General features: G+C 39.5%; 2 protein-coding genes across 2 annotated transcripts; one reads left to right on the top strand and one right to left on the bottom strand.

Annotated features, from left to right (window-relative positions):
• The first annotated feature begins 222 nt into the window (after positions 1–222).
• LOC139138287 (histone chaperone ASF1A-like) lies at positions 223–14,280 on the top strand. The gene is made up of 4 exons (XM_070706599.1): positions 223–499; positions 3,576–3,691; positions 4,426–4,602; positions 12,696–14,280. Exons 1-4 carry the CDS (start codon positions 391–393, stop codon positions 12,945–12,947), a joined length of 654 nt encoding a protein of 217 aa, XP_070562700.1. The 5' UTR covers positions 223–390; the 3' UTR covers positions 12,948–14,280.
• A 4,524-nt stretch (positions 14,281–18,804) lies between these two features.
• LOC139138285 (WD repeat-containing protein 41-like) lies at positions 18,805–20,489 on the bottom strand. Its single transcript, XM_070706598.1, is given in 2 exon segments — positions 18,805–19,987; positions 19,990–20,489. Coding segments are annotated over 2 exon segments (1,377 nt in total). The 5' UTR covers positions 20,354–20,489; the 3' UTR covers positions 18,805–18,974.
• Positions 20,490–20,535: the final 46 nt, after the last annotated feature.

Here is a 20,535-nt window from a genome sequence, read left to right as displayed (position 1 = left end):
ATTTTGGTATAGATACAGACTTTATTTGTATAACCCAGTACATTTTCTGATTATAAACAGTAAAATGAAATTAAGCAAAATCAGTCTTTATTTTAAAGACAAGCAGATAGATTTTTTTTAACGAGGCTGAAAAATATCAGACCAATCATGTGAGGTGTAAGGTAATTGCTACAAATCGACCAATAGCGTAATACCTTTCTTGGATGATGGTATTTCCCCGCCAGTTTCAGCATTTCGACTTTGTTGTGGAGTCAGCACACTGACTCCCCCCAAAAATAGCGCCCGGCACCTACAATATTCAAGTTTCCCCGAAGAATTTACAACTAAGGACATCCAGTAACCTGATTGTATTAGTCCATTTTCTTATTTTCGAGAAACTTCGTCTTCAACATGGCAATCATACAGATAAACAACGTCGTCGTATTGGACAACCCATCGCCCTTCCTGAATCCCTTCCAGTTCGAAATCACGTTTGAGTGTCTAGACGTTCTCAAAGAAGGTACGTAAAGGTTTAGTGATTTGATTTTTCATGTCCTGAGACTGGAGATCCTATTTTTGCACATTCCGCTTTTTAAAAGTCTGTTTTGGCAACATACACATTTATAGTAGTAAGTTGGGTCTAAACGATTACACATTAGATCTTTGTCACTTGAACTTGTGTGTACAAACAGTCACTGATTCCCGCTATGGTGAAGGAACTGTGCCTGCCTGCTGCATCTTTTGTTTCGCGAGTATTGCTCTGTAGTTGTATACTCATAAGCAGTGAAAGGGAACGATTCTATACCCGTCATTCTTTCACAAGGGTACAACTACGCAGTCAAAGCATTGTCCGAGTTACATTTTGTCGACTCAAAGTCATCCTCTTACCGTAAAGTGACTTCCTGGGTGGCTTTCGCCTTCAGGAAAGATTGATGCATGCAGTGCTATAGTGAGTTCATATGCTGCAGATTAAAACTGGTGTATCATGGGTAATTATATTATTCATAGACCAAGGGGTGTTTGGGGCGTGATTTAAAGATCTTATCTGCTGTTAGAGAGCAGCCAGGGAAGAAGTCCTATAAGTGCGAACAGGTAGGCAACTGTATGACGTTGAGCACAAGAAAGTGATTTGCTGTATAATGTCCAACAACTTGATTCATCAAAGAACATAATAAATAGACAAATTAATAAAATAAATAGAAGTACATAGAAATGGAGTAAAACTGTAAAAAAGTGGGGAAAAATATACTGGTATAATTTCAAGCAGGTACTTCATAAACATTAGGTATGACATGATCGCTCAAAAGTTATCAATTATCATGGTAGCAGGTGATGGTACTCCTATATAAATTGTTACTCACAATTGAAATTTCTATTGCCATAGCCATGTAGGGCAGTAGTTCTAAAATTTAATCATACTTCTGAAAGCCAATGTAGGAATTGCAATTACAAACACTAATTATTATGTTGCATGTAACTTCAGGAGGTATCAGATATGCATTGATATTAAATGTTGACAGACGAGTGATGTTACAATTAGTCACTCTATGATCAGTTTTGGAAAGAGCCATATTAGCCCTTTTCCTGCCAAGTCCATCTTTCACCATCAGGTCAAGATGGTTAAAATTAATGAAACACAACATATTCCATATGGTGTATTTTAACATAATACTGTACATTTTAAGGCTATTGAAAACATAAATACTGTAAACTTGATTTTTTTGGACTAAAGATGCTATAACAGACCAAGCCAAGCGGGTGAAAATACGTCATGTTTTGGCTCAATACCGCTTTTTACTGACTTGGCTGATGGGGAAGTAATAGTCTAAATACTGTCTGGCAGGAAAAGGGTTAGGGTATCAAAGATTATTGATCTTTCCCATTCTATTTTCACTACTTGACCACACAATTGACTATTCTCTTGCCAAGATTGTACAGGGATTACCCTGGCTCAAGAACTGCATGAGATAAAATCCCACATGAAAAAAAACAGTGGCAGTGCGAGAATTTCAAAGTCTGTGGGAACCGGACCTAACTTTCCCTGATTTTCTGCATATTGGTGAATTTGCATAACAATACACTCAGTGAGACAGTTTTCGGACCTCAGTTTTCAGACATTTAATGAAATGCTGTTCGTTATACTCACTTCGCTCCATTTTGATAGCGTTTTACAAGTTATGCTACAGCATATTAAGTCAGGTGATGCTAATGTCCCGTTTTGAATAGTTTTTTTTTTGTAGAAGCTATTTCGGGCGCTACAAACTTGGTTAAGTTAGCCACACCGTACGATACGAGGTGTCGAACACAACACACAGAAACAGCCCGTGTTCGATATCTAAGTGCTATACACGTTGAAATATAGTTGCGTCGTCCATGGATTAAACCTAACTAATTATCACGAAATATTTCCATATAGTTTTCTGAACACATCGAAATTGAAAATCAGGGTTCGAAGTTTCAAAAAGCCCGTGTTCGATATTTAGCCCCTGTAATCATATTCCAAATACAACGTCCGATTACTGCGATAGCAGTCCGATTACAGGCACTCAACATGGGTAAAAAATTGGCATCTTTGACTCCTTAAATGCCACTTCTGTCGGTGTTAACAGTTTGAGAATTAACACGATAAAGTTTCGAAAGGTATAATAATAAAATTTCGTAGCGCTCGTCATTTATGAAACGGCTTTGGGCGAAATTCACTACCCTGTCCGAAAACTGTCACACTGAGTGTAATCGTAATCGGAGGCGATCGAATCCATACTTTCTAGTGCGGGAGTAACACTTGTACAGTAGTCCAGAATAGTGCGTTCTCGTTTTTCTTCACACTACCACTTGTACTGGACACGAATTCCTTCGAAAGCGCCATTTTGAGTGACAACATTACACTGTACATCAGCAATGAACACTTGCTGCATCGACTCCAATGATTTGTCAATGAACACAAAACTTCCTGTTGGCAACCAATCACAAACACTGTTTGAAACGGGTAACTCGGCAACAGCTTTTCTAGCATAATTATAGCGCTCTCTGCGGTGACACAATGAGTGGTTCTGTACTGAAAACCTGCCAAATGTTACCGATGAATTTAGATCGCGTAAATGTATAACGTATGCGCCATTTGCATTATTGGCGCAACTTTTTTGCCCAATTGATTTTTCTGAATACGATTTCTGATTTTTGAGCGTAAATATCGCGTTATTGCACCCCAAAGTGATCCCTGTTGTATATATGTCATGGGCAAATAATCAGCATCCAATGCAAATTTACTGTAGAAAATCAATAAGATCCGATGATTCAATCCAACGGCAACCACATTCTATCAAATTTATTCAAGGAAATACAAGGCTTTGTTCTGAGGCATGGTGACACTGAGATACAACTTTATTGAAAACCATTTCTTGACACTCAACATCCATGAAGGCTTGTGTATAAAGCTAAGAAGATTAGAATGCATATACCTTGGGCAATGTAAGATGTGTAGTGAAGTACTGTATCAGCTCCTTCTGGTTTCTTATTAATGGCTTTCACATATTAAGTAGGTGTAACACCCTCTGTAGTTCAAAAAGACTCAGACTTCATGTTCTTCTATTGAATAGATTTGGAGTGGAAGATTATCTATGTGGGTTCAGCTGAGAGTGAAGATCATGACCAAGTTCTGGACACAGTATTAGTTGGACCTGTTGCAGCTGGTAGGCATATGTTTGTATTTCAGGTGAGTGGGCATGTTCTTCAATTTCTCAGGAATTACTGTAAGTAAATTCTTTGCTTTGTGTCCAGGTTTCCAGAGTTTTTTGAAAAAAAACCCAAAAATTTCTCTGCAGAATTTTCCATCATTGGCAATATTCTGTTGTAAAACCAAGCCATGACTTTAACATTGTGACAAAATACTTCCTTACAGCTCTCATATCACAACCATTGAACCATATGAAGATGTAAAATTACCCTCTTGAAGCATGTAGATAATTACTGGGGAAGGTGATGAAGCATGTAGATAATTACTGGGGAAGGTGATTTTGTATTGATTTTTCATGTTTTTAGCCACTTACTCACCAACCTTTTTGAATGTTGAGTGGACGCATAACAAGGAATTTACTTTCTTTGGTCTCATGGTACTTTAGCTATCATACAACCCATACTTTTCAGTGTAAATATTTTTCGCCAAGGCTTTCTAAGTTTTACAATTTTTTCTGTAATTTTTTTTGATAATTTTTACCAACAGCTTTAGATCAAAATTCAGGGGAAAATCTGAAAAAAATTGTCTGCATTATATTTTATAAAGGCAATAAAAATTGACCTTGGCATTCAAAGGCCTAAAACACAGCTTAGATGATGTACTGCTGTTTTTTGGTATTACCTTATCAAGATATGTAGTGCAACAATGAACTAGGGTTTCTCATTTTGAGTTATATAATAATAATGTGCTGTTTATGTCACAATATCTTTCAGGCTGATCCGCCGGACACATCCAAAATTCCTTTAGCAGACGCAGTTGGAGTTACAGTTGTCTTGCTGACCTGCTCATACAGAAACAATGAGTTTGTGAGGGTCGGTTATTATGTCAACAATGAATATACAGATCCGGAACTCCGAGAAAACCCGTCAACTGTACCTCAGTTTGACAAGGTACAAAGATTTTGTATTATTTGCTTTGGGAAGCTTGTCTTCATAACACACTTCATGTTTAAATTTTATAACACCCATGTTTTATTTTTCACTGAAAGGCAAAAGCTACGAAAACAGTACTTTTGCGAAGTGTATATCCCTTTTCTGCCAAGCCGGTGAAAATCCGCTTGAAATTCGGTGTAGCCAGAATCTAAGCACTGGTGACCGTTATTCTACCAACTCGGTGGAAATCGGGCCCTTTTTGGGTACCCCTTTCCTGCCAAGTCGACGGCACTACGTTTTGCTATCCCCTGTGCGTTTAGGGGTCATCCGAGGACAGGTTCTCTGACAAGGAACGCCTTTCCCCTCCAAATGGGTTGGCAGGGAGTCGATAGACAGGGAAAGGTGCAGAAACCTGTCCGCCAGTCCCCCACACCAAGGGGGCTGTTGTTTTTTTTACCGCTTTTTAGCGGACTTGGCAGGATAGCATGGTGATGTTTTCTGGCGGAGTTGGACATACTTGGCTGCCTGGCACTATAGAGCTTGCTGCCGAACTTGACCAACTCGGCAATGCTAATCTAGAAGGCTACCTCTTGCAAACGACTTGGCAGATGGTGCCGATGGTGCGAGACGAAAGTCACTTATTCAGTTGTGCGTGACTGAAAATGAGAACGTTTTTTTGACGGGACGGCTCAATTGTTCCTCCGATGGAACGGATATGAACGACTCGGAAATACCATTACAAACTGGTGTCCGACGTACTAAGCTAGGCTTCAGCTCTGCAAGTTCAAGCCAGGCAACGTCCTTCACCGTCTTGGCCGTGCCATTCAATGGACGTGACTTTGGATTTTTTAGCTCCCATAGCCATATGTATATATGGCAATGGAAGCTATTCTTATAGGCTAGGAAAATGTCTGTATGTCTGTACGTCTGTATGTCTGTATGTCTGTCCGTCAACATCAAAAACTCACAAACCGCTGTACATTTCATCTTGATATTTGGTGTGTACATGGATGATGGGCTGTAGATGAGATTTTGTTCAAATGAAGTTGTCATTGCCAAAAATATGCAAATTAAGTGAAAAAATGTAAAAACAGTCAAAATTGAAAAAACTCAATAACCACTGAGCAGATTACATGAAAAATTAGCATGTAAGTACTTTGGGCTGACATGAAATGATTGTGCGCATCTTGGGTCAGTATCTTGGACTTGCTATTTTTCATGAATTTTTTTGTAATTTTCTCCCATTTTTGGTCAAAAATCTCCTGCTCTGAAACCACAAGTCCGATTGATTTGAAACTTGGTATGGAAGTGCATAGGAGTGACCTTTCCCAAATTTGGGTAAATCGTGGGTGAAATTTGCATATTTTTAGTTTACACGTCCATAGACTCCCATGTATAAGGCAGATCTCCATAGACTCCCATGTATAAGGCCACAAAAAATAAAAATTTCATTTCTCATCGTATTCATATTGCAAAAAGGATGCAGTGACACAATTTTTAGTCCCCACGGATGAAGTCCAGTGAGCTTATAGATTGGGTCATGTCCGTCTGTTCGTCCATCCGTGAGTCCATCCGTTCACGCAGATATCTCGGATATTTTGACAAAATGTCATGTGACCTTGATGACCTTTGATCTCAAATATACATATTTGTCCGTAACTCAGTAACCACAAGTGCTACCACCCTTCATATATGGTATGATGGGACAGCTTATGACGCCACAAATTGTACCTCATTAATTATGCACATATCTAATTTTGAGCGAGCCAATAGAGCTAGAGGTCTGATTTTTGGTATATAGGAATAACTTAGCAAAACAATTTTTTGACAAAATGTCATGTGACCTCGGTGACCTTTGACCTCAAATATACATATTTGTCCATAACTCAGTAACTACAAGTGCTACAGCCTTCATGTATGGTATGATGGGACACCTTATGACGCCACATATTGTACCTCATTACTTATGCACATATCTAATTTTGAGCGAGCCAATAGAGCTAGAGGTCTGATTTTTGGTATATAGGGATAACTTAGCAAAACAATTATTTTGCAAAATGTCATGTGACCTCGGTGACCTTTGACCTCAAATATACATATTTGTCCATAACTCAGTAACCACAAGTGCTACTCCCTTCATGTATGGTATGATGGGACAGCTTATGATGCCACATATTGTACCTCATTAATTATGCACATATCTAATTTTGAGCGAGCCAATAGAGCTAGAGGTCTGATTTTTGGTATATAGAGATAACTTAACAATACAATTTTTTTGACAAAATGTCACGTGACCTCGGTGACCTTTGACCTCAAATATACATATTTGTCCATAACTCAGTAACCACAAGTGCTACTCCCCTCATGTATGGTATGATGGGACAGCTTATGACGCCACATATTGTACCTCATTAATTATGCACATATCTAATTTTGAGCGAGCCAATAGAGCTAGAGGTCTGATTTTTGGTATATAGGGATAACTTAGCAAAACAATTTTTTTGACAAAATGTCACGTGACCTCGGTGACCTTTGACCTCAAATATACATATTTTTCCATAACTCGGTAACCACAAGTGCTACACCCTTCATGTTTGGTATGATTGGACACCTTATGACGCCACATACTGTACCTCAATAATTATGCGCATATCTCATTCTGAGCGAGCCAATAGAGCTGGATGTCTGATTTTGGGTATATAGGGATAACTATAGAAGAGAAATTTTTGACCAAATGTCATGTGATCTCGATGACCTTTTACCTAAAATATATGTTTATGTCAATAAATAAGTAACCACAAGTGCTATGTCCTTTGTATTTAGTAGGATGGGAGACCTTATGACAACACACGCTTTACCTCATTAATTATGTACACATCTAATTCTGGGCAAGCGAATAGAGCTAGAGATCAGATTTTTTGGCATATAGGGATTAATTAGCAATATGGAGGAGGCATCATGGGCCAGTGGCTAGAGCAGTGGACTCACGATCAAAGGATGGTGAGTTCGAGCCCCGGCATGGCTGTGGTGTTGTGTCCTTGGGCAAGGCACTTTATTCCTCATTGCTTCTCCCCACCCAGGAGTGATGGGTACCTGGTAGGACAGAGGTTGTTATGTGTGCGTTTAGCTCTGCTGCGCTTATTGGCTGCACATGTGAGCTGTTGTCTGCTCCCCAGGGAGTTGAGTGGTATCATATTAGGTCCAGTGACCAGGGGTAATAATAATAATTGTAAAGCGCCTTGATCACATCTACTTGTGGATATGTGCGCTATATAAGAACCCAATATTATTATTATTATTATTATAATATAATTTTTTTTCAAAATGTCATGTGACCTCGATGACCTTGACCTTGATTATACATATATATGCATATTTCAGTAACCACAAGTTCTATACCCTGCAATTTTGATAGGATATTAGACCTTAAGATGTCACATCTTGTACCTCATTTATAATGCGCATATGTATTTCTTGGCTGGCCAATACTGCTAGAGGTCTGGTCTTTTTCCCGATTTAGAACCATAACTTAGACATGCTCATGTGTTTCAAATTGGGAACAACAACATAGACCTATGTGCCCATAGATCTCAACATGTACACTCCAGTGATACTTCTTAATGACCACATTTTCCTGCCCCATCAAGACTAATACTCCTATTACAAGTGGGGACTATGTCATTGTAAATGACTTGTTGAGTTAATGGTTGTATCACAGTATTCGATATATCTAATTCTGTCTTTTTTCCATTTTATATTCTGAATAATTACATTAAACATATTTCACTGTCTCCAGTACATTTCATTTAAGTATTTTCACTTCATGCACTTTATCCCTTTCACACATGTTCAAATATCTGACCAGAGAACAAACACTAAATAGTCCAGGATGGGAGCTACAGTGTCATTGACGCTATTTTTATTTATTCCATCGTCCGAAGTATTGGCTCTGGTTTGCAGGCAAACGTATCCTGTTGCCGACGACTTTGGTTGCTACGTACGCTATTTGCGTACCGAGAATTCAGGGGACATGAGGTCAATGCTACGGGGATACCGCCTGTACTGAGCAGGGACTGCTTTTGTTATGCAAACCAGCTAGCCACAATGGCTGCCAGGCATGTGGAGACGTCGATGGCTAGAACAATGGAAGCATATTGCGTTGTACCCGTGCATCGCAAAAGTGAGACTGACAACTTGGGTGTAGTGACTGGTTATCACTGGTTAGCTGCAGCCCAAGCCATGGCGGTACAAACCCGTACCTGACTGAGGACCGCTTGATTAAGTCGGTTATGAACGGTAACACTCGTAAGCCAACTCCCAAACGAGCTGGCGAAACTACGTGGAAACTGTGCCTCAATGGCTCAGCTATGTCGTTAGAACAACGGCAAAAACGTAGTTTTGTGCTACACTGCCAAGTCGTTTAAGGTACGTATTCAATTGACCCTACCCTGGAGGAAAAAGGACAGGTTTGCCGGTGCTGCTGCACCCTCGCACGACCCCTAGGGTCTCTGACAACAGACGAGTGAGGTGATGTTTGTGCCTAGCGGACGTGCGTAATACTGAACGAGTTTATTTCCGAAAAAAAAACATGAAACGGCAATAAAATGACGCACTCCCAGGGGCAAACAAAGCCGGTGACCTCAATTTTTTTTCCACAGTAACCCTTGAGCACCTTCCCCTGTCTACGGGCATGTTGAAATTATCGGAGTCTAACACGTATAAGTAGGGCTAAAACTACCCTGAAAATGGGTGGTTTCTGCCAAAATGCCTGGCAGGATAACGTGCAGGAGAGCCAATCTTTGCAGGCATGGAAAAGGGGGCCGTTTTCTACGGACTTGGCAGGATAACGGACAAGGGCGCTTGGCAGGAAAAGGGATATATCAATACAACTATACTAGGGGATAACAGAAATGGTAAGGGGTCCCAGGATTATAGAGATTCCAAAATCATTTATCTATTGTCCCAAAAATAGCATAAAGCACTGACAAGGAAGTCTGATGACTGTATTTCAATACAACACTGCAACAGAACCTGAAATAAAACTTTACCAGTACATGTATGTAGAAGTACATCCCCATAACATAAAGTACAGCCATATGTGTATACATACATGTGAGCACAAACATAAAAGCACTCATATCACATTCACATTCAAAGACTCATAGTGTAGTATTACATACCTATATGATCAAGAAAGATGAACCGCCAGTGACTATAGGTCTGACTGTTGGAAATTCGTGTTCAGGTCAACACTGGATTATCTTTGTTGAATTATTCACATCAAATATATGTCTGAGACCAAATGGAAGTCCATCGATATACACAGTTTTTACTTACATGTAACTGTTTTCTTAGCATGAAGAATCTGCTGTGAAGTGGAAATATTTGACATCAATACGTTTTATTGCTGGCGCAAATAAACTTGGAACACCGAAGTCCCTATATACTTAGGGAAACCGCTGGCGATTTCCCTATATCGCCAAGTGATTAGCCAAAGCGGTATCGCTAGTGAGTTAGATCATCTTACACTTTGTTTATCGAAAACACTGCGGGGTGCCCATGCTGTGTCTCATAGACAAAACGCCTTAGCAGAGGCCGTTCATTTTGCGTGAACGATGGTACAATAAAGAATTGACGTTTTGAGTAAAGTTACGTTGGTAAATTTCAATGACCAGGGAACCTACATCTGATTTTAGTCATATTGGTCCGAAATCAACTCGCCCGTTGTTTGAGTTTACACGTTCGTTCGTACCGCGTTCCCCCCCTGTCGATTTAGTCTGTAAATATTAATTATGGATGGTATAATCGAGACTGTCTATGATTTTATCAGTTAGAACAAAATATTTCGATAGATTGACTAACACAACCAAAATTTTAAGCATTTTTCTTCAACTTTAAAAATAAGTCATCGCCTGGACATCGCCGTTTTCGTTGAAAATGCTCCATTATAGTCGAATATGAACGCTCAGGTTTACCTTGGCCGTGTACTGCCTGAGAGATGGCTACTTCTTTAGCTATTTTTTTCAGTTTCGGTAAAGATATCGCCAACTATTCCTTCAGTGCACAGTGCAAGTCTGTTTACGTTTGCAGGAAAAATATATCGTTGGCTCGCCCAACAAATTGAATTCGGGCGAGTTGGTATCGGGAATCTGGGTGGTTTGAAAAGGTACCCGTTTTGAAGCAAAATGTAGGTTATCAACATCATTGATGATGTGCCTTTTTTCTCACCGTGTTGTCTCATTTCTCTGTAATTTTTTTGGTGATGGCGATTTGAAAATAGTAATTTCTTGTCCGCTGATCGTGGCGATTTGATGTAGCTCTCAGAATTCGAAGTACGAAACGTCGACGTCACTGGCTAGGCTGCGGGCCATGCCGCGGGAGATCAGAAAACACATTTTCAAACTTTGGGTCAAACCAAGTTTACGTTCTCGATCGGATAACGTTGAGGTCAAAAAACAAACTTTGCCATAGCGATTAAAATCTGCAGCATTTCAGCGTTCTTTGCAATTGATGATATGATTGAAACCTTTTTATTTAGCCTGTCCTTTTTCATCGTACGTTTCTTGAGAATAGTATGTACCCACTTCATGCGGATACCCCTATGAATAATGATATCATCTGTATGACGCACGCAAATAAATGTGATTGAACTATGACTTTCTTGTGTCATGTCAAGGCCGAGACTCGGACACGGTTTACGTCGCCTTTGCCTCTGAGGAGAGGTTTTCAGAAACAAAGCCGAGAAAAGGTCTAGCTTTATCTACGGTTTACTCTATTCTTCAAAATCACGAAAGCCGTCGATGGCGACCGTAGAGTTATGGCCGACAGTTGGATGCTTGTAACATAGATTCCCCGCCACGCCATATGCGCCACGCCGTGCGCCAGCAACAAGTCAGACCATCCACGCTCGCGCTTTATTTCAACTTGATAATCAGCTGTTACACTGAAATTCTCCGAAAACCGAAACCTTGCCAGTATTAGTTCTCACCAGAATTTCGCTACGACATGTCGGATAAAAAAACGTCAGAGCCAGGAAGTTTTACCTAGCAACTCGCATCGGTGCACGGCCGATAACATACCGGTAACGTACCGGTACCATTGGTATTTCACAACCGTCTATTCTCACTTAGTGCATCTACTTTACACCGGTCGACCAACCATAGATCCTCGAGAAACGAGGGTCTATGGACAAACCGGTTTCTTCGAAACGAAATTAGAAATTTAGCGACTTTGAATTTCACTCAAGGAAACACTGTCGCATTGAATGGAAATTGTCGAAGTACATGCTCGAGATATTACATCGCTCGATGGGTGTAAAACGTGAATAAAGGTTCATGTACAACATATAAGAAAGAGACGCACATTGTAAACCTCAACGTAAGCTGATCACTTTATAAAAATGAAAGTTAAAAATACAGATTTAACTTGCTGCGAAATCGAGCCCTGCCACTCCTGAGTGGTAGAGGCTACGGATTCGCAGCAAAGATTTAACCACGATGCCAGGCGTAATTTACAATTTTTGTGAGATAGTGGAAATGACGGCATTTATGATGACACGCCTGCACAACGAAACGAAGCCAAACGATAGCGAACTCCATGACAACACCTACCGTTTCTCACCTGCACTCTTTCTTCATTTTGAGGGAAAGTCTGTCAAAACGGTTGCTTCAACAGGTTCCCTGCTCATCGAAATTTACCCAAGTAACTTTACTCAAAACGTCAATCCTTTCTTGTACCATCGTTCACGCAATTTGAACGGCCTCTGCTATGGTGTTTTGTCTATGAGACACAGTATGGGCACCCCGCAGTGATTTCGATAAACAAACTGTAAGATGATCTAACTCACTAGCGATACGGCTTTGGCTAATCACTTGGCGATATAGGGATATCGCCAGCGGTTTTCCTAAGTATATAGGGACTTCGGTGTTCCAAGTTTATTTGCGCCAGCAATAAAGTATATTATCTAGATTTGTGATTAGGGAATGTATTTGCCTTATCATTAAATTCATGTCGGTTGGCTGCAAGTATCTTATCACTGATTATCATTTCAAGGGGTTAGTAAGAGGAATTTCAGTGGAATTCATAAGCCTATCTTCTTGTTTGTATTTCAGATGACAAGGAATATATTGGCTACAAGTCCTCGGGTGACGAGATTTAAAATAGATTGGGATAACAATCCAGAGGATGAAAATAAACCTCCGGAGAGCTCACAGTTACCGTACATGGCGTCCATGCCTCCCCTTGACCCCTCACAAATCCCCTCACTTCAACAGGGTACACCCTGTGCTGAAAAAGCAATGACTGACATCAATATGGACAGTAACAGTAGTACAGTGGACAGCGAAATGAAAATGATGTCATAAAACGATGAGATACATGTATAGCAACAGGATCTGTATGCAGTAGAGACAGGCTTTGTACCTAAAGACAGAACTCTCTCACCTCTGAGAAGATTGATGAAGACTTGTGATGGAAATTAATTGGAAATTTATATACTACAGAAATGGGAGGAAATAGTGTAAATAGTACCAAGAAGATACCAAACATTTTAACGATGTATTCCAGAATGCAAAGGGGCATGGTATCAATTCGGAATATATGTGCATTTACCATTCTATATAAACTCATATGCACTGAGAAACATTTTTTTTCAAATGATATCCCATTGACAAAGACATGAAGGATCTGTCTTTGATCATTGTACTCAGACTTTGTCGGCTGTACTATCAGAGCCATACATCTTCATCCTCAGTTCAATTCAGATCAGTGTGCCCCCAAACTTTTTAAATTAACTCTTTGAGTCTAATCCACAATTTCTCGATATTTCCTTCAATTAGCCCTATATCAGTATACACATGTAAAATTTCAGGAAGTCAAAGAAATTGTGCCAGATTGGATTTCAGAGTTTTTGTTAACTCTTTTCCTGCCAAGTTCATATTTCACCATCAGGTATAGTTGGTGAAAACTAGTAAAGTACAACATTTCCCATATGGTCCATTGCAACAAAATATTGAACATATGAAGGCCCCTGAAAACATAGATACTGTAAACATGATTTTTACAGACTAAAGCTGCTATAACATACTGAGCCAAGTGGGTGAAAATACGTATGGTCTTGGCCCAATACCGCTTTTTATTGACTTGGCAGATGGGGAAGTGATGCTGTCTGACAGGTAAAGGGTTAAAGGTGGTACCCAGCTATATCTTACCAGGGTTCCTCATTGAATATCAATGCAATCCTATCAGAGAACAATAGAAATGCTACCTGGGTCCCCAAAGCATTTACCTGTGTACCCAAACCTTAGCAAAAACACTGATTTGATAGCGCACTAGTTCAGACATCAACATTTCCATCAATTGCATAACTGATATTTTCACCCATACTATCTCCATTGTTAATAGCCAATTACTGCTGTCATGGAAATTTTGACAGACTGCATTCAGAGGTATCAAAATTTGAGTTACAGTCTGTGAGTACAATCCTAGCTAGACTATACTGTGCAGTGAGTTGGTAAATTAGTGTCTATTTACAATTAGCATTGTAGTTCCTATGTCATTTTGTATTCCTCAAACACAGCTACATTTTACCTTTTTGTTGAGATCTCATTTGACTTCCATGTGTGGTTGGATAATATTTTACAACCAGTCTCATAGGAAGTTGTCATTGTAATAAAATATCTTAAGGTTGACACATCATCTGGTAGTGACAGTGATTCCTTTCCACTTACCTAAATCATTATATCAATAAACTTTGAAATGAACGTTAGGCAGAATGTGTCTCAGAGACAGATATTTGGACTCAAACTTTTATAATATTCTTTTGTCCTACCACTTTTGGGGGTTCATTTTGGCTCACATTTGGTATATGTATTTAATACCAAAGGGGGCTTATATGGTAAGTCAGCGGCGTCTCAATGTATGTATGTATGTTAATATGTATGAGAGTGTGTGTGGGTGTATGTCCATCCACATCAAAAACTCCAAAACCGCAGCACCTGCTATCGTAATATCGCACAGTTGCTGCCAGGGGTGGAGATGTGAATTTGTTCAAATGAACTCCTCATAGTGTCAAAAAATATGCACAGTGTCAAAAATATGCAAATGCGGTAAAAATGGGAAAACCCTGCAAATTGCCAAAGCCTGTATAACCAAGGGCCGGATTTGGTTGAAATTTGGTATGCAGGTTTGTGAAGGCGACTTTAGTCAGATTTATTCAGATTATGGTGAAATTTTCATGGTGGTATTTTTGGGGCAATTTTCACGGTTTTTGGTCAAAAAATCTCTGAAACAGCGATGTATGTATGATCCCAGAGTTCGCCTCTGTCAGATTTGTTCAAATTGTGGTGAAATTTTCATAGTTGTATTTTTGGAGCAATTTTTCCCATTTTTGGTCAAATCATTTTCTCCAAAAATTTTATCTTTGATTGCTTTGATACTTGATATTCTTGATCCTAGGGTTGACCTCTGTCTGATTTGTAAAAATTGTGGTGAAATTTTGTATTGCTTTGAAACTTGGTTTGCATGTTCCCAGGGGTAAACTTAGTTAAGTATGTTAAGTATACTCACTCTGGCCCGCCACATTGAACCAAATGTGAGCCATGTGTCATTGATGCTATGTTTGAAACACAGAGACTGAAATTTTTTCTTATCCAATGAGTATTAAACATAGTCCTCACCAGAGGTGGACAAGAAAAGAATAAGACTGTGGGTCAAAATATCTGTCCCACAATGCATTCTGCCTGAATACATACACCGATACATCAACAAAGTTCCGTAGGGTATTGTGCCAGAGTAGTTATCAAAACAAGAAAGTACATTGTCACTATTTTGTGTGTAAAGGCTGAGAATAGTGGGTTAATCATGCAAAGCTATTATTGCTTTCACTATAGATTTATACATGTTAGGTAAGTTGCTGTTTACTGTGGTTTTACGACTTATCCGGACACCAAACTTGCTAATTACCCAGCAACTTCGCTGATGATATTGAGACTTTGATCGGTAATTACCAAAGCACTTCGGTAATTCACCTCAAACTTGATACTTGATCTGGCTGCATGAGTGCTCCATGGGGTACACAATGTGTATACAAAGTCACTGATAAGTATCATACTAGTGCCATAAACTAATTTGTGACCAGGGGTTGGCATTCCACTGAACAGCATTCCTCAGTAAAACCAACATATGTACATGTGTGCTGTTCATCCGTGTTACATGTAAAACTCAACTACGGAGAGGTTAGGAGAGTATAATGGGTCGTTAGAGTTTGTTAAATTACTCTTCAGAGCAGAAAAACTATTACTGACGTTAAAACAAGGGGACATTGGAATTCCTGTTACAGTATTGTGAGAAAAATCCTACGTTATCCAGTTTATTTATAATCCTATGACCCTCCGTCTCCGTCACCTAAATAGAATAGTCCCACTCCACGCATCCACCATTGGTTTTCCTCCTCTAAAACCTGCAGTTTCATTCATTTGAAGCAATTATCCTTTCATCTGTGAAGAGTTTTTACCGGTGACTATTACAACTTTCACTGCCAGTTGTTGTTTTCATAAGATGCAGACCATTTGATACTGAGTACACTGAGTTGCTTTTACGTGCAGGCAATGCAGATGCCACTTCACAGTTCACACTGTGCTGTTGATCGGCAAAGTACAAGACGTCTTTGTTTCACTTTTTTTATTTCAAGATATGATTCATGTGAAAATTTTACCAAATGTCACTGATGGGATTGTGTTTTCAATTTCATTTGATGCAGGGATTTGAAATACTGCGTCAGTTTAGCTCAGAATCGTTGCTGAGTTTTGCTGCCTTTTGGCAATGGTTGTCTATCAGCATAAATGTGATCGAGGAATGCCCGTTCATGAAGATAGAGAGATTGAAAATCTTTTCTGTATTCTAGCTTCCTTTACAATTTCTTCAGGTGTAAGTCGATTTAGGAAAGAGATTGAAAGTTTGAGTGGTGTTCAATAATTGTGCCTAAATCAACACGAATTGAGTGGAAAAAGTATTTAAGTAGGACTGTTCAACCAGGCATGATGTCCATTGAAGTTACAGAAATATTTTGGTGCAGTGGGCAGGTTTACTGCAATGCAAGTTGTATTTGTCCTGTGCCATTTTCATCACTTTGTTCAGCAACTATGGGTACACTGTTGAAAACTTTGAGTGCAAACTCATGTCTCAAATTGGTTTATGCTATGCACTGAGATGTCGGCCGTCTGTGTTTACACTTTGCCACCCATGGAGTTACTGCATCCAGATCAAGTATCAAGTTTGAGGTGAATTACCAAAGTGCTTTGGTAATTACTGATCAAAGTCTGAATATCATCAGCGAAGTTGCTGGGTAATTAGCAAGTTTGGTGTCCGGATAAGTCGTAAAACCACAGTAATTATCCATTGACCATAAAGTATAAAACAGTGTAAAACAGTATCAAAGAAAAAATGTCTTCAAAAAACATGTTTGATGATGTTAATCGATGAAAAAGTTACCATATGAGCAAATTCTCTATCAAATGCTATCCTGATGAATGCATTTACTTTTCTATTATACCTTTCAACAAAGAGGGTTCTTAATTTCAAAAATTTGAACTGATAAAACTGAGGCTCAGCTTGAAATGGTTTTGAGCAAAGAGTGTTACCAATTTTCTGTGTTGATTTGTCTGGAACTTTGAACTTCTCCGGTAAATCTTCATAATGCAAATATAAATGTAGTGTCAGTAGGATATTTCAAACAAAATGGCATGGAAAACAGAACTTTCAGCTCAATTAAAATGCTGGCTCATAGTATACTTGCCCACTTTCATTGTGTCATGTTCTCTAATATATTGTGTTGATGACATACCTTTGATACTACAATTCCAATATCAACTTTCATTCTGGCAGAGGTTATTTTGTTAGGAAAGAATAAATTGTCTTTATTTCAAACAGGTGATTTTGGCATGATCTCATTTATGTATCACCATTGAATTTTTCAATATCAGTAGGAAAACAAGTGATTGGTTGGTGTGAGTCACATGCTCTGTAAGGTAAACACTGATTGGTTGGTTTAAATCACATTCCCAAAGGAGCTTACTGATTTCCTGGTCCTCGGATTGAACATTGCCAAAGGCAGGAATATTAGGAGAGACAATATTGCGCAGTAGCACAGCATTTGTGAGAAGAAAATGCAGCACAATTTTTCATTATTTTGAAAGTTGTTTATTCAAGTCTGAATAATTTGACAAATTAACCTCCAGGATTGAACAAGTCTTCAGACCAAAATTGATTGAGATCAAGGTCGATAAAGCATCACAGACTTTACAGTACTGTGATCTCAGTAAGTCTAGTGAGCCCATGTCTATCATAATAATACTTTGTTGAATGAAAATGACCTAAACCTATCCATTACTATCATGTCACATTGCCTATCCTATTATTACATATTACAAATAGGTCTCTCCTATTCATGAAGTACAGGACCCCTGCAGAATCAGGACAAAAAGTGTACAGTCAACCCTCTGCCTTCAAAATTTGATAAATCCCAATCGTTTTCAATGAGCTGGACCACCTTTATTCTGAGAAAAGGGATGAACAGTCTGGTGAGAGGTGTAGGATCACCTTCCAGGGTCAGCTTATCTCTGACATGCGGGTATCATAAAACCCTAACAATAGCTTTTCTCTACACTTCTCTTTCCAATATTTCTGAATAAAATGAAAATAAAAAAGGATGATTTTTTTGAAAAAAAGGTTCCTCAACCCTCTTGTCCCCAAGCTTTTATATAATACCTCTGTTGTTTTCAAACTAGTGGGTGAATATATGTGTAGGAAAACTGGGTAACGATGCAAAAATGTCCTCACAACCAAATATTGTAACACTTTGTCTGATTTCAGAGTAATTCATTGGACTCAATCATAGTGACAATTAAGAAGCTCAATGAAAAAGTTAAAAAAAATCGCTATTTTTGTCAATTTCCTTTGAAACTGAATCAAAAAGTGGCAATCTAACAAACAAGTACAAAACAGGTTAAAGCAACATCTCAGATGTTTTTAAAATTCCAAATTAATTGTAAATGTTGATCTTTTCACCAAAAATTGCAAATCACGTCTTGACAGGACATTAGTAGTACTTAGCTGGAAAAAGTCTGACTTTTCTATGCACTAGATATTGCACAAGATTGGTTCATGGTAAAAGTATACTTCCAAAAATCACTCCGTATACCAGTATAATCAATAAGCACCGAAGTTCTCTATAGCTCCTGACAGACAAATTGCATTTAGAGTTGTAACTTGGTCGCTTAGTATCTGTTTTGTTTTCCTGATAAGATATCTGATTCGTTAATCTGAAAATAAAGCAAAGGTTTTGTCCACATATAATGATCAAGTGTCAGAAGTTAAAACAGAGAAATGCTAGACTAAAGCACATTCCAATTTAGCAGTTTCCGCACAATGTCATTTCTTTTTGCAGCCTGCACAACGCCATCTTTCCACAGTATGAGCAGATTGTCCATACCACAGCTTACAAAACCATCACTGCCATAGTCCTGGAAACAACACACACTACCAGAATGCCCTCGGCATTCTCCAAGGAGTGTCGGCTCGAACACCGGAGGGCTGGAGAATCTCTTGGCCTTACCATCTTGTTGCCCAGGGGCATGCTTCCCCATGATCTTGACAAGCACACTCTGGTCGTCGTCTGCTGTTTGTGCTGTTCCACAGTTACTGGGTAGACATGAAATGGTTGGACAACCCCATAACCGGATGGTCCCATCCTCGGAGCAAGTGCCTATGAACAATCCACCATACATCAAATCTATGCGGTGAATCTTGGAGTAGTGAGCGCCAAGCTTCTCAATGAGGCAGGTTTCCTTGATGACATCATACAGGCAGAAGCCAGATCCAATAGCAGCCAGTATATACCTCTCCTCAATTGTTACCATGTCCTGTACACTAAATGGGTAGCCATGTGAATCACCCTCGTATCTGGCTTTGAAGTTGAACTCCCTCGATGGGTTCAATGCATGACTCGTCCAAACCATGATGCTGCCATCGATAGATCCACTAGCAAAGGATCTGTCTGATATTTTGATCAGGCTTCGAATGGCCTCCCGATGACCTTTAAGAGTTTTCAAGCACTCGATGTGCGTGACCTCGCCCTGGTCTGACACGTTTAATTTATAAACTTGAAGAGACTTCCCTGATGCCACCACTATTCTGTTGCTTTTAATGGACAAAAGTCGATGGATATCGGCCTGTTCATCTTTCCTCGCAACTTTATGAAGCAGTTGACCCATGTGACTGAACACACACAGATCCTGTCCTCCGGTGCAAAATACGCCAAGATCATCGATGGTAACCAAATACCTGACAGTTCCACTGTGCTCTGTAATTGTTATCAGGCATTGGCCACTGTCGATATCCCATATTCGATGACCCGATCAGATGAAGCCGTCAGCAATACCTTATCAATTGCATACTCTTCTCGTACCAGGTCACTGCTTATAACGAGCAAACAGGTGATGGGCCTGGTGTGCAATGACAGAACGGCTAATTTCTGGCCAGTTTGTATGTCCCAAATTATAGCAGTATTATCATCACCAGCTGAAACGCATCTGTCTTGATCTATCTTTGTTAGATGGTGCACAATATCCGTGTGGCCAGACAACACTTGAACTTCAGTGTAAGGATTCCGGGCCTGGTCATCAGAGATGTTCACTACCCCCTGCCTCAGTTGTCTTATTTCATTCGATGATTTCGAATGATTTTCCCGCGATTTCCACCTGAACAACGACATTTAGCTTGGAAGCTCGGCATAACACATAACGGAAGGCGTACCTGCTCATGAAAGCTTCCTGTTCAAAATGTTGGACTTTGTTTTTTTCGACTGCTTTGGCTGTCAATCCGGGCTGTCAATATCTTGCTTGTTCTCTACATCCATGTTTCCGCTGGGCTTGATGAGCAGCGCCCTCTTTGAGG

Source organism: Ptychodera flava, chromosome 8 (assembly GCF_041260155.1).
Source record: "Ptychodera flava strain L36383 chromosome 8, AS_Pfla_20210202, whole genome shotgun sequence".
Taxonomy (NCBI): Eukaryota; Metazoa; Hemichordata; class Enteropneusta; family Ptychoderidae; genus Ptychodera; species Ptychodera flava.
This window is presented reverse-complemented; position numbering and strand designations above follow the sequence as displayed.

What these genes read in the sequence shown, in the direction of transcription:
- LOC139138287 (XM_070706599.1), top strand. Translation starts at nt 391, where the DNA reads ATGGCAATCATACAGATAAACAACGTCGTCGTATTGGACAACCCATCG. An exon ending in TCTAGACGTTCTCAAAGAAG is followed by an intron (nt 500 to 3,575) that starts GTACGTAAAGGT and finishes TCTATTGAATAG; the next exon opens with ATTTGGAGTGGAAGATTATC. An exon ending in GGCATATGTTTGTATTTCAG is followed by an intron (nt 3,692 to 4,425) that starts GTGAGTGGGCAT and finishes AATATCTTTCAG; the next exon opens with GCTGATCCGCCGGACACATC.